We start from the raw sequence: 12,308 nt of genomic DNA on the forward strand, positions 1-12,308 counted from the left end.
TCTGTGTCTGAGCAGTGTTCCACCCAGTACCCCCCTGCTCCTGCCCATAGTCCAGTGTACCACACACAGTGTCCGCCTTCTACCCTCATTCCTTCCCAGGACCATGCTTTAGGCCAGCTTCCGTGCCCCTCCTCCGCGACTGCTGTGGCCCAGAACACTCAGCAATCTGAAGACAGGATTCTTGCTCGCATTATGGAGAGGCTGGAGCAGATGATGGGGAAAGTGCAGCAGCGTGACAGTGCTCCTCGTGGCGGAAGATACCAGGGTGGCGCCCGTGAGAAGGCCTGCCGAGTCTGTGATGACAGTAGACACACTACCATCTCACACTGCATGTCAGAGAGGCTGTGCTTTGTCTGTTTAGCCCCAGGTCACACAAAAGTTGAGTGTCCCACCAGGTCGTCCCGAGCACCTCAGCCTCAGGGAAACTAGGTGGCCTGTATTCAGAGGGAGGAAGTATAGGTCGCCAAGTAAACTCCCATTGTGAGGACGAATCTAGTGCTGAGACAGTGTATATAGCTCTCAAAAGCTCAAGTGATAATTCTGAAGATATTGTTTATCAGAATACGCATACAATTGGTGGTAGTGACAGCCTTTTCTACACACCTGTGACAGTTGGTAATACAGTGACTCTGAATGCTATGCTAGACAGTGGGTCTATGGCTTGTACAATGAGTAAGACGGCAGAGGGAAAGCTTAGAGAGGTTGGAGTTGCTACAGAACATAACCAGTTCGGTTCAAATGTGGTGCTTGTTGGCTGTGGTGGTCGCCGTGTCAAGCCTGAGTCAGCTTTCAACGTGGAAATGGAGGTGTATGGCTGTAGGATTATGGTTCCCACTCTGGTAGTTGAAGGCCAGCATGATGAGTTGATACTAGGCACCAATGTTATTAAATATATCCTCCGGCAGTATAAGCAATGTGATGGCTACTGGAAGGCTGTGTCTACGCCCTGTCCTGCTGGCGATCCAGAATCTGAACAGTTTCTCTCGATGCTCGCTGGTCTGAACCGTTGGCGAGGTGACGTCATACCTGACAAGATAGGCACAGTCAGGTGCAACTCAGCCGTGTGTCTTGAGCCTGGTCGGGAGTACCTGATGTGGGGCAAGCTACCCAAGTCCACTATTGTGTCTCCTGGTAGCGCTGTGATGACAGAGCCCACATCGTGTCGCTCAGCTCCAAGAGGGGTTCTGGTGGCCAGAGTTGTTACTCCTTTGTGGGGAGACGGATGGGTTCCATTGAAGCTGATCAACTCATCCGACAGGCCCGTCTTGGTAAGACGCAATGCTAAATTGGCCGACGTCTTCTCCTGCATTGCGCTCGAGGACATGGATGAGACCGGACCTGCTGAGGTCCCACTACTCAGTTTCTGTCAAGTAACCCCGTCCAGTGAAAATGCGGCCCGCACTGTTGATGAGGAACTGAAGTACATGGGATTGAGTGGGCTCGACATACACTCCTGTGACGTGTCTGAACAGTGTAGAAGCAAGATGGCTGACCTGGTTGTGCGCTACGAGGACATCTTCTCACGCCATCACCTGGATTGTGGAGAGGCAAAGGGCTTCATACATCGCATTCACCTCTCAGATCACAGGCCATTCCGGCTCCCATTCAGACGAGTGCCCCCCAGTCAGTATCAGAAGTTGCGCCAAGTACTGAGTGAGATGGAGGAGAAAGATATAATCAGGAAGTCAACCAGTGAATATGCATCTCCGTTGGTTCTTGTATGGAAAAAAAACGGAGATCTCCGTATCTGTACAGACTTTCGCTGGCTGAACAAGAGGACCCTGAAGGATGCTCACCCTCTCCCTCACCAGGCCGACTGCTTAGCTGCACTTGGAGGTAACTCCTTGTTTAGTACTATGGATCTAACCTCAGGGTTTTATAACATGCCACTACACGAGGATGACAGAAAGTACTCTGCCTTTACAACACCTATGGGCTTGTATGAGTATAATCGCCTCCCGCAGGCCCTCTGTAATAGTCCTGGGAGCTTCATGCGTATGATGACTAGCATTTTCGGAGACCAGAACTATCTGAGCTTACTGGTTTATCTGGATGATTTATTGGTGTATGCCCCTGATGAGAGGACAGCTCTGGAACGCTTGGAGATGGTGTTCAGTAGACTGCGTGGTCATAACCTGAAATTGGCCCCCAAGAAGTGTTTTTTTCTCCGGAAATCCGTCAAATTCCTCGGCCACATAATTAATGACAACGGTGTGTTGACTGATCCCAGCAAAGTTGAGAGCATCGCAAAGATGACAAGTGCTGACCTGATGGAAGCGGACGGTGTAACCCCCTCACAGAAACGAATCAGATCTTTCTTGGGGATGATCAATTATTACCAGCACTTTGTGCCTAGCTTCTCCGCTATTGCAAAGCCTCTCTTCTCTCTGTTGACGGGCCAGAAGAGAAAAGGGAAGGTGAAACAGTCCAAACAAAGGTCACAAAGCAGGAAGTTGAATGTTACTGACTGGACCCCCGAAACGGAGCAGGCTTTCCAGAAGCTGAAAACGGCGCTGGTTGAGACGGCTGTCCTGGCTCACCCTGACTTCAGCCGTCCCTTCATGCTGTCAACGGACGCGTCCCTTGATGGCATCGGTGCTGTCCTGTCGCAGATCCAAGAGGGTGAAGACCGAGGGAGGCCAATCGCATTCGCCAGCAAGTCCCTCTCTCAGTCTCAGAGAAACTACCCAGCCCATCGGTTGGAATTCCTAGCCTTGAAGTGGAGTGTCTGTGACAAGTTCAGCCATTGGTTGAAGGGGCATGATTTCACTGTTTGGACGGACAATAATCCATTGACTCATATCATGACGAAGCCCAAGCTGGACTGCTGCGAGCAACGATGGGTGGCTAAGTTAGCGAGCTATAACTTCGACATCAAGTACGTGCCAGGCCAACAGAATGTTGTCGCTGATGCCTTGAGTCGTGTGCCTTTCGTCAAGCAGAGAGTCAGTCACAGATTACTTGAAGAGCCCTACAAGAATCTCCTCTCCGAAGTCCAGGATGTGTCGAGTGCTTCTGTACAGGACGCCTTCCGGTCGTCCAATGATAGTGGTGACACTCCACGCCAGGCAGAGAGTTACGCTCAAAGTGTCCCATCACCTCTGCATGTCCACGCTCAGTCTATGGAGATGGATGAAGTGTCTGTTGTTCTACAGTCATATGACGATCTGTGGGAGGTCGGAGCAAGAACGCGCGCTGTGGCAGTCTTGCACCATTTGCCTCAGTTAGTCCCAGGTGGTCAGGACTCACTTCCTGCTTACAGTGAGAAGGAACTCCGGGATGAACAGCTCAGAGACAGGACTCTCTCTCGAGTCTTGTATTATGTGGAGAGACATCGGAGACCCTCCAGGAGAGAGAGAGATAAGGAATCAGTCACAGTCATGAGGTACCTGAAGCACTGGGAGAAACTTGTTGTGAGCAATGGGATACTCTACAGAGTCTCGAGGGATCAAGTCGTGAAGTCAAAACGCCGCCAGTATGTGGTTCCTGAGTCTAAGAAAGTTGAAGTTCTGAGAGGTGTTCATGACCATGCCGGCCATCAAGGTCAGTTCAGGAGTCTTGGCTTGGCCAGACAGAGGTTCTTCTGGCTCAACCTCGACAGAGACGTAAGAGACTACGTCCGTAACTGCCAGCGGTGTATTGTCAGTAAGACTGTTGAACCTGCTGCGAGGGCGCCTTTGCAGAGTATCACATCAACCAGGCCACTTCAGCTGGTTTGCATTGATTTCTGGTCAGCGGAGGACTCAAGGAACAAGTCAGTTGATGTGTTAGTTGTTACTGACCATTTTACAAGAATGGCCCAGGCATTCCCCTGCAAAGATCAGTCAGCCAAACAGGTGGCGAGAGTTCTATGGGACAAGTTCTTCTGCGTCTTTGGGTTCCCAGAACGTATCCATAGCGACCAGGGAGCTAGCTTCGAGAGTCAACTAGTGAGTGAGCTGCTCAGAGTCTCCGGTGTCAGAAAGTCGCACACAACCCCGTATCACCCGATGGGTAACGGTAGTGTGGAACGTTTCAATAGAACTCTCGGTAACATGATCCGAGCGCTTGAACCAGAGGCAAAAATCAACTGGCCGAGGCGTTTGCAAACTCTGACGTTCATGTACAATAGCACAGCGCATGAGTCAACTGGCTATGCACCTTTCTATCTGATGTTCGGGCGTACTCCTCGTCTCCCTGTCGATATACTCTTCCGGACAGTCCTGAATGATCCAGCTGTGGTCAGCTACGACAAGTATGTGATGTCTCTCACGAAGGATCTGAGAGAAGCTATGGTCATAGCCCAGGAACATGTCATAAAAGAACAGCACCGTCACACAGAGCTCTACAACAGACGAGTGAAAGGGCCCACCATTGATGTCGGAGACCGTGTGCTGTTGGCGAACAAGAGAGAGAGAGGAAAGAGAAAGGTGGCTGACCGTTGGGAGTCTACTGTATACACTGTGGTGGATAGGAACTCTGAGACTCACACATATAGGATACAAGACACTGTCACTGGACGAGAGAAGGTAGTCCACCGTAATCTATTGATGTTGGTGAACTTTCTGCCGGTGTATGATACGAGTGTGATCTCTGACCCAGTTTCATCCCTGTCTGCTGTTCATACATCAAATGAGCCAAGTGACATGTCCGTGTCGGAAGTGGAACAGGATTCCTTGCCTGGGGAAGTGAGTAGAGGAACCGCGTTCGAGTCGGAGAGAGTGGATTCCTGTCCTGGGAGTGAGGGAGGGGAGGTTGAAGACATGGAGTATGGGGGAAGAGCTGTTCGGGAGAGGGATGTTCCCTTGACTGTTCCAGAGCCCACGGATCCCAAGGGAAGAACCCTAGAGTGGGTCACCCAGTTACCATTCCCTGACCACTCACGGACAGAGGCTACTAACACTGTAGTGTCTTCAGTCTCGTTTGCCCCTCAGAGGGTCCCCGAGCAGATGGCTGAGGAGCAAATGGTAGATCAGTCCATTAACTCTGATTCTAGATTTGTGGTTAGCGCTGATGATTGTACTGATGTTTCTGGTAACACAAATCAGACAGATGATGCTAGTGACACACAGCGTGCTGACACTCTAGCTTCTGTCACACAGTGTGAACATCCTAGTACAGTCACACAGGTCAAGTCCAAGTTTGGTCGCCTTATCAAACCAGTTGACAGATTGATTTATACTATGTCAGGACAAGACATTATCCAAGACACTAAGTCAAACATTCGAGCTGTTTGTAGGTCAGTGTTCCAGGCTTTCCACAGTTAGATAAGCCGAAGCTCAGTTCAGTGCATGTATACACTGTGCACACTGACATCCTATGACATATAGGTTTGTTCGTTATTCTGATTGTTTCATAAGAGGTTGTGGCCTCTTGAAGGCTAGTAATACACAGTGAAAAAAGGGTCTTGTGGGGTGTAGAACGCATCCTACCGCCAGTAGTTGGTTGGAGAGATAGTTTACCTCTCTTTCCACTTCATCCTTATAGGATACTTTTCAAGTTGGCTGTCCTGTCCTTTGGCGGCCCTATGTAATAGTGTAAAAAGTAAAAAAGTAGTATTTAAATGTATAGTTGCTGCTCAAGGTTGGCGAAATTCAGGGGAGGTGGGTGTAACAGAGTTGGGAATGTATGTTTAGTTGTGGTGAATGTAGATGAGTTTCGCCGTGCTTGAGCAGCCCTGGTTGTTGTTGGAGCCCCCTTTGGAGTTTGGGTGTACTGCAGGTCTGCGCGTTCTTTTGTTCTTCTGTTGTTGCCGTACTTACGGTGGTACCAGAATATGGCTGCCATCTTAATGGGTATGTGCGCAATGTAAAATGCTCCTCGTGTTTTGTTGTTTGTGTGGAGAATCTTGTAATGTAGGGTGAAAATGTTGGTGTAGTACTGTGCTGTTTGTTTTTACATGTATTGTGATGATGTGATGTATTGTGATGATGTGAAAACAGCAGATTCACAAGAGTTGCAGACCAGAGAAGAATTGTGTTTTATATGTCTTCTCTGCAGGTATGTTGCTCCACATGTTGTTTGTAATTGTTATTTGTAATGTTTGAGGGAAATTTGTGTTCTTTCTGTAAACAAATTATCCTGATGTGAAATATACATACACGGTGGGACAACAAGAATATGGCTGCCATCTTAATGGATTCACAAGAGTTGCAGACCAGAGAAGAATTGTGTTTTATATGTCTTCTCTGCAGGTCAATAAAGAGAATTGGTTGAAAGAAGGTTGCCTGTTTGACCATCGTTACACAAGGCATACGTTTGTCGTCACCTTGGACTCACCTTTCTGTCTCTAGCGGCTGCAGAAACACAACGGGTGCGTTCGTAAAATCGCTCTGAGAGTGCCGGAGCGCACACTGGATTCAACGTCATAAAACCAAGCGATTCGATTGGACAAGAGGCATTCCATGAGGGCTGATCAGATTTCCAGAGCGAATTTACGAACGCAGCCCACACAGCTAATGTCCAACACTGCAAGTCTATTCCCCAGGGGTTATATTATACTATCTTGATGTTGTTGTTTGGGAATTCTAATTACATTTCAAGGTGGTAGATTTCCAACAAACGTATGCCTTGCTCCTTTAACAGACTCAACATTGAGGCATAAAAAAAGAAAATATAAGAAAATACAAAAACTATACCGCAAGCAACATAGTCAACGTCAGTCCATTTCCCTGGATTTGCATAGAAAGGCTCAGCTCTCTCCGAGTACTTCACTCTTTTATATCCCAGGGAAATCTGGTGTTTGCCATCTACCCTAAGCTGTGGATAATTGCCATATCTGTACTCAGGTGAGTAGATCTATTGTTTGTTTGTAAATCTGTTGACTCTGTTCACATGTGTTTCATGTGTGCATAGTATACAGTGTTTCTAACAGTTCAACCCTCTTGTGGGTTATATTTATCATTAGTCTCTGAGGTAATTATACATATCTAGGTCATGTGGTGTGTTCTATCGCAAGTGGAAGTGGGTGTTGGTTAGTTGTCAATGTCCATCTATAAATGGTATGATATTAGGTATAGGCTACTACTGATGTTCTGAGGATACTGATGTACTTTTGAGAGCAAGACTAACATTACCTATTAACTATTAACAAGACCGCTATTAATGAATGCAAATTAATGCAAATTAATGGACAATGAATGCAAACAGATCAGCAATGGATGGACTCAGATATCAGAAACCACATACCAATGCAAACCATGTCAAATCAAGCAAGATGGCAGATTCAACAACTAGCTAAACGGCCTATTAAAACATCTTCAGCCTATATAACCTAAAGAGCTCTGCGCAGCACTAAAACCATGTGCAAAGTTTTTGTAATTCAGTGTCACAAAAAACGACCACACATCTGTGATCTGGAGTACAGAACTAAAAGAGGACAACATACTTTCTCTTTCCAATAAAATAAACAAAAAATGATGTAGCCTACCAACCCCAGATTGGATTGATATACTGTATGTTTTTAGGTTATTTCTGCTTTTTTTGGGACAGTAGAGTTTGACAGGAAGTATGAGTAGAGACATGCAAGACATGTCGAGGGTCGGAATCAAACCAGGAACCTTGCCATGACGTGGTATGCACATTAGTGTGACCACCATAGTTGAGGTCAATTGAGGACACAGTAAAGCCCAATGTTACAGCCGTATCGTACCCTGCACCCCACCCGTGTCTGTGTTATGTCGTCAAGCAGGCTCAATGTTCTCAATGTTACAATTGATCACATTGGATCAGTAAACACATGTGTTTCATCATTTTATAAATGTCCTAAAAACAGTAGCCTAATTATTCTTAACTTTGTCCAAAGTCACGCCTCGTATCGTGACCAACTGACCACATCAGAAAGCCACATACAAGCAATCCTACCTTGGGCGTGTCAGTGGCGTAGCACACTAAGTACAGTATATCTGCAATATCATCGCAGAGTCGCCAGTTCGATTCCGACCCTCGATATACTGTATCTTGCATGTCATCCCTCCTCTCTCTCACCCATACTTTCTGTCAATCTCTACTGTTGCTATCACAATAAAGCAGAAATATCCTAAAAACACATCTTCATACCATATTCAGTTATCTCCACCCTGGAGACCTGCCCTCCGCCTCTACATTAACTGAAACTTTGCTAAATGAAATGACCAATTTAACATTAAACATTAAAATAAAATGTAAAAACAATTGTGGAAGCAAATTGTTGCCCATAGTCCCTACTGTATTCACCTACGAAGGAGTAGAGATTATTAATAGATTATTCTGTGTCCTTGATTTTTATAGTTTTTTCCCCCCAGATTCCACAATGTCATCAAACCTCACATCTCCTCCTCTGGACTGTTCTTATGACAAGATTGATCTGGCTATCTCCTGTCTCTACTTCCTGATGTTCCCCTTTGCCTTGCTGCTGAATGGGGTAGCAGCCTGGGTCTCTCTGCACCTGCGATCCACCTCCACCTTTATGGTGTATCTGAAGAACCTCGTGGCTGCGGACCTCCTCATGACCATGACCATCCCTGTCAAAGCGGCCAGTGACCTACGCGGGTCATCGCCGGGGTTACGAATGTTCGCCTGTCGTTTCTCTGATGTGACTTTCTACACTTGCATGTACATGAGCATCTCACTGATGGGTCTCATCAGTCTGGACCGCTTCTTCAAGATCGTCAGGCCCTCCGGCAAGCTGCTGGGTCAGAACCTGCTCTTCAGCAAAGTGATGTCAGCCTCGGTCTGGGTGGTGCTGTTTGGAGCCACCGCATTCCCAACCGTGATTCTGACCGATCAGGTTCCCGTTAATGAGACAAAAGAAGAAGATCTCTGTATATCCATGAAGAGTCCAGCTGGGCTGCAATTTCAAAAGGGTTCGATTCTGTTCGTGGATGTCTTGTTCTGGACTGTGAGCGTGCTGGTTGTGGTTTGCTACGTGTGCATCACCAACAAGGTCCTCCAGTCCTTCCGAAACTCCGGCAGCAACAACAGCCAGGGGAAGACCAAGACCAAAGTCCGCGTCTTCCTGGTTTTGTTTGTGTTCTTTGTGTGCTTTGTGCCATTACACATCATACGTATCCCGTACGCCCTTTATGAAGTCCACCGTGATGAAACCTGCAGTTTCTTCAGTTTGAAGATCGGCAATAAGGTCACTCTGTGGCTCTCTACCACCAACATCTGCTTGGACCCACTGCTCTACTTCTTCCTGTGCAGAGAATTCAGAGAGAAACTGATCGGCATGATGAAACGTGGAGGGATCGTCGACCTAGTAACAGCAGGCAAGACAGAGGAAGTCTCACAGTAGAGAGAGGTCATCTATTGGGGGGTCATCTCACTGCAGATAAATAAGGCAAGGCAAGGCAAGTTGATTTGTACAGCACATTTCATACAACAGGGGCAATTCAAAGTGCTTAACATACATTATAAAAAAATACAGCAAGAGGAGCATAGTAAGAAAATATAAATGACAGTGAATACAAGCAAATATAAGAAGTAAATAGATAAAACATTCAATAAGATAATAGTTGATAGAAGTGTTATCATAACTGCTGCAAAACATGAAGGTTTTTAGTTAAGATTTAAATATTTTTAGGGTTTGGGCCTGTTTGATTTCTTCAGGGAGTTTGTTCCAGGAGCATGCGGCAGCATGACTGAAAGCTGCTGCACCGTTTTTTGTTTTCACTCTTGGAATTATTAGCTGATTAGTCTCAGCTGACCTTAGGGGCCTTGTGGGAATATAGGGTGGGAGGAGATCTGATATGTATTTTGGTCCAAGACCATTTTGTGATTTGTATGCAATTAGGAGTACTTTGAATTCAATTCTCTGAGAGACTTGTAGCCAGTGTAGGGATCTCAGGATTGGTGTAATGTGTTCAAACGTCTTTGTTTGTGTTAGGACCCATAGCAGCAGCGTTTTGGATGAGCTGCAGCTTACGAACAGCCCCTTTAGACAGGCCTGTTAGTAGACCATTACAATAAACAAGTCTACACGAAACAGATGCATGGATGAGCTTTTCAAGGTCTTGTTTGGACATGAAACCGTTCATTCTTGTTATGTTTTTCAGGTGATAGTAGGCTGATTTAGTTATCGAGTTTATATGGCTGTTGAAGTTTAGATCAAAGTCTAGAATTGCACCAACATTTCTGACCTGTTTTTTTAGTTTGAAGAGAGAGAGAATCAAGTTTTGCACTGACTTTCAATCTTTTGTCAGGTGCACCGAATACAATGATCTCTGTTTTGTCCTTATTTAGTTGGAGGACGATTTGTGTCATCCGTTCTTTTTTATGATATGTCCCAATGGAAGCATGTAGAGATTGAATAGAAGGGGGCCATGGATTGATCCTCGGGGAACCCCACATGTCATTGCCAATGGAGACATAATAGCTTCTGTCCTCTAGGTAGGATCTAAATCAGTTTAAGGCAGTGCCTGAGAGTCCTACCGATATAAGGATTAGATAGAGAGTATACTGTATGTTAGCCTTCAGCATGCATAATTAGCATGTACAGAATTAGAACAGTGTCACATTGTGCAGTGTATATAGTGCATTCTAAAGAAATTTGACAGTACAGTACAGTGCATCATTTCATGTAATAACTGTTTGAGGTGTTGTTGAGGCTCCTACTTACAGTAGATTCTGAATGAAAATGCTTGATCAAAATATTGCCATTCTAACTACCACTGTGTCTGAAATCCTTAAACCACTTAAAGCACACTACATGATCTAGATGGATAGATAATTTACTTAGACAAATGTATTTGGTGTACTTCGCTTTGGATAATGGTGACTTACAACATTCTGCTAAATGCCCAAAATGTAAAATGTAAAGTAGAACAGCAACTATCCTTAACACTAGACCCCTCAACAGGTGCCCACCAGGGGAGGCTGGTGGAGGTAGAAATCGGAGGACAGGCTCATTGTAATGCATGGAATGAAACGAGAAATGTGTTTGATACCATTCCTCATTGCATTCTATGCATTACAATACGCCCGTCCTCCATCCTTCCACTGGCACCCACGGACATCAAGGTAATAAAATAAACGTTTTATGAAATATTATGTCTGCCCTGACAACATTACTTAATTTGCGTATGCTCTGTTACAGAATAAATACAATTTATTGAATTGATGAAATTGTGGTGTTTTTTTGCAATAATGTTATATTCAATATGTAGCTCTTCAAAATACTAAATTATGTATTCTAATGATTCTTGAATCTTGACTAAACACAATCAGTGAGACCTGAACTGACACATAAAGACATTCAGTTGTAGGTGTGGTCTGCTGTCAACATATCATTTGTACGTTTTGTTTGTTAACGTACATCGATGTGGACATATCTGCCGCTAATTGAAAAATGTAAAATATTTACGTTTTCAAAGTGACATTATGGCCAGAGAGGGGCAGCAACGGGGAAAAAGTAAACGCTTTACCTTCAAGGGAGCTCCGAACAATGTGTACCCTGTGTACTGTGTTACTTACATGCAGAAACACAGAAAAAGCACTGATACACCTCAACAGCATCAGGACTGCAGAGTCACTCCCTATCTTCCACCGTAGACTGACAGCCACCGTAGACTCACAGCCACTTTACTACTTGAACTATCTATAGCATTACCGGTTGTACTGCTAATTGTCTCCTGTCTTATTTGTCACTAATGACCTGTACTATTGTCACTTTTTTATCTTGAATTATGCCTATTGCCTTATTGTCTCATGCTGCAATGTCTCATGCTGCAATGTCTCTCTTACACTCGTGTAATGTGACGTAACAAGAAAACTTGAAACTTGAAACTTGGTGCCCTCTGTCTCAGCCCTGTTGATGATATTGAAGAGGGAGACACCAAATCTACCCCCCCCCCCCCCCCCCTTGAGACCTCTCCCATGTTGTGGAGTGTCTCTTTGTATATTTGGGTACTGAGGGTCATTTGACTGTAAAATGAAAACATTTGATTGGTTGATTCTTGCAACAACTCTCCATTTGAATACTGGTGGTTGAATATTTCAAATGTTTTTTATTGAGCCAAAAATTATTTTACATACATGTCAATGCTAATTTTCATCCATAATAAAGAGTTACAAAATGATATTCATGAGTCTTCACATATTACTGGAGGTTGAAAGTCGGGTATAAAACAGAATGTTGAGGAACATCTCCCTCTTTCTCTCTCTCCCTCCCTCCCTCTGTCTCACTCTCTCTCTCTCTATCTCTCTCCCTCTCTCTGTCTCTCTCTCTCCCACTCCCTCCCTCTCTCTCTCTCTCTCTCTCTCTCTCTGTCTGTCTCTCCCCCCCCCTCTTTCTCTAACTCATTTTCCACACAGATAGAATGTAACATGTCTTCATGATGGATTTGCAGAAG

The 12,308-nt window shown here is 45.3% G+C and overlaps 1 protein-coding gene across 1 annotated transcript; it reads left to right on the top strand.

Annotated features, from left to right (window-relative positions):
* Positions 1 to 8,269: 8,269 nt before the first annotated feature.
* Positions 8,270 to 9,253, top strand: LOC308158063 (P2Y purinoceptor 13-like; the record flags this gene model as incomplete). The annotated part of the gene is made up of 1 exon (XM_080531655.1): positions 8,270 to 9,253. One exon carries the CDS (start codon positions 8,270 to 8,272, stop codon positions 9,251 to 9,253), a length of 984 nt encoding a protein of 327 aa, XP_080387781.1.
* Positions 9,254 to 12,308: the final 3,055 nt, after the last annotated feature.

The sequence above is a fragment of the Nansenia antarctica genome, assembly GCF_963989245.1.
Source record: "Nansenia antarctica genome assembly, chromosome: 5".
In the NCBI taxonomy this organism is placed as follows: Eukaryota; Metazoa; Chordata; class Actinopteri; order Argentiniformes; family Microstomatidae; genus Nansenia; species Nansenia antarctica.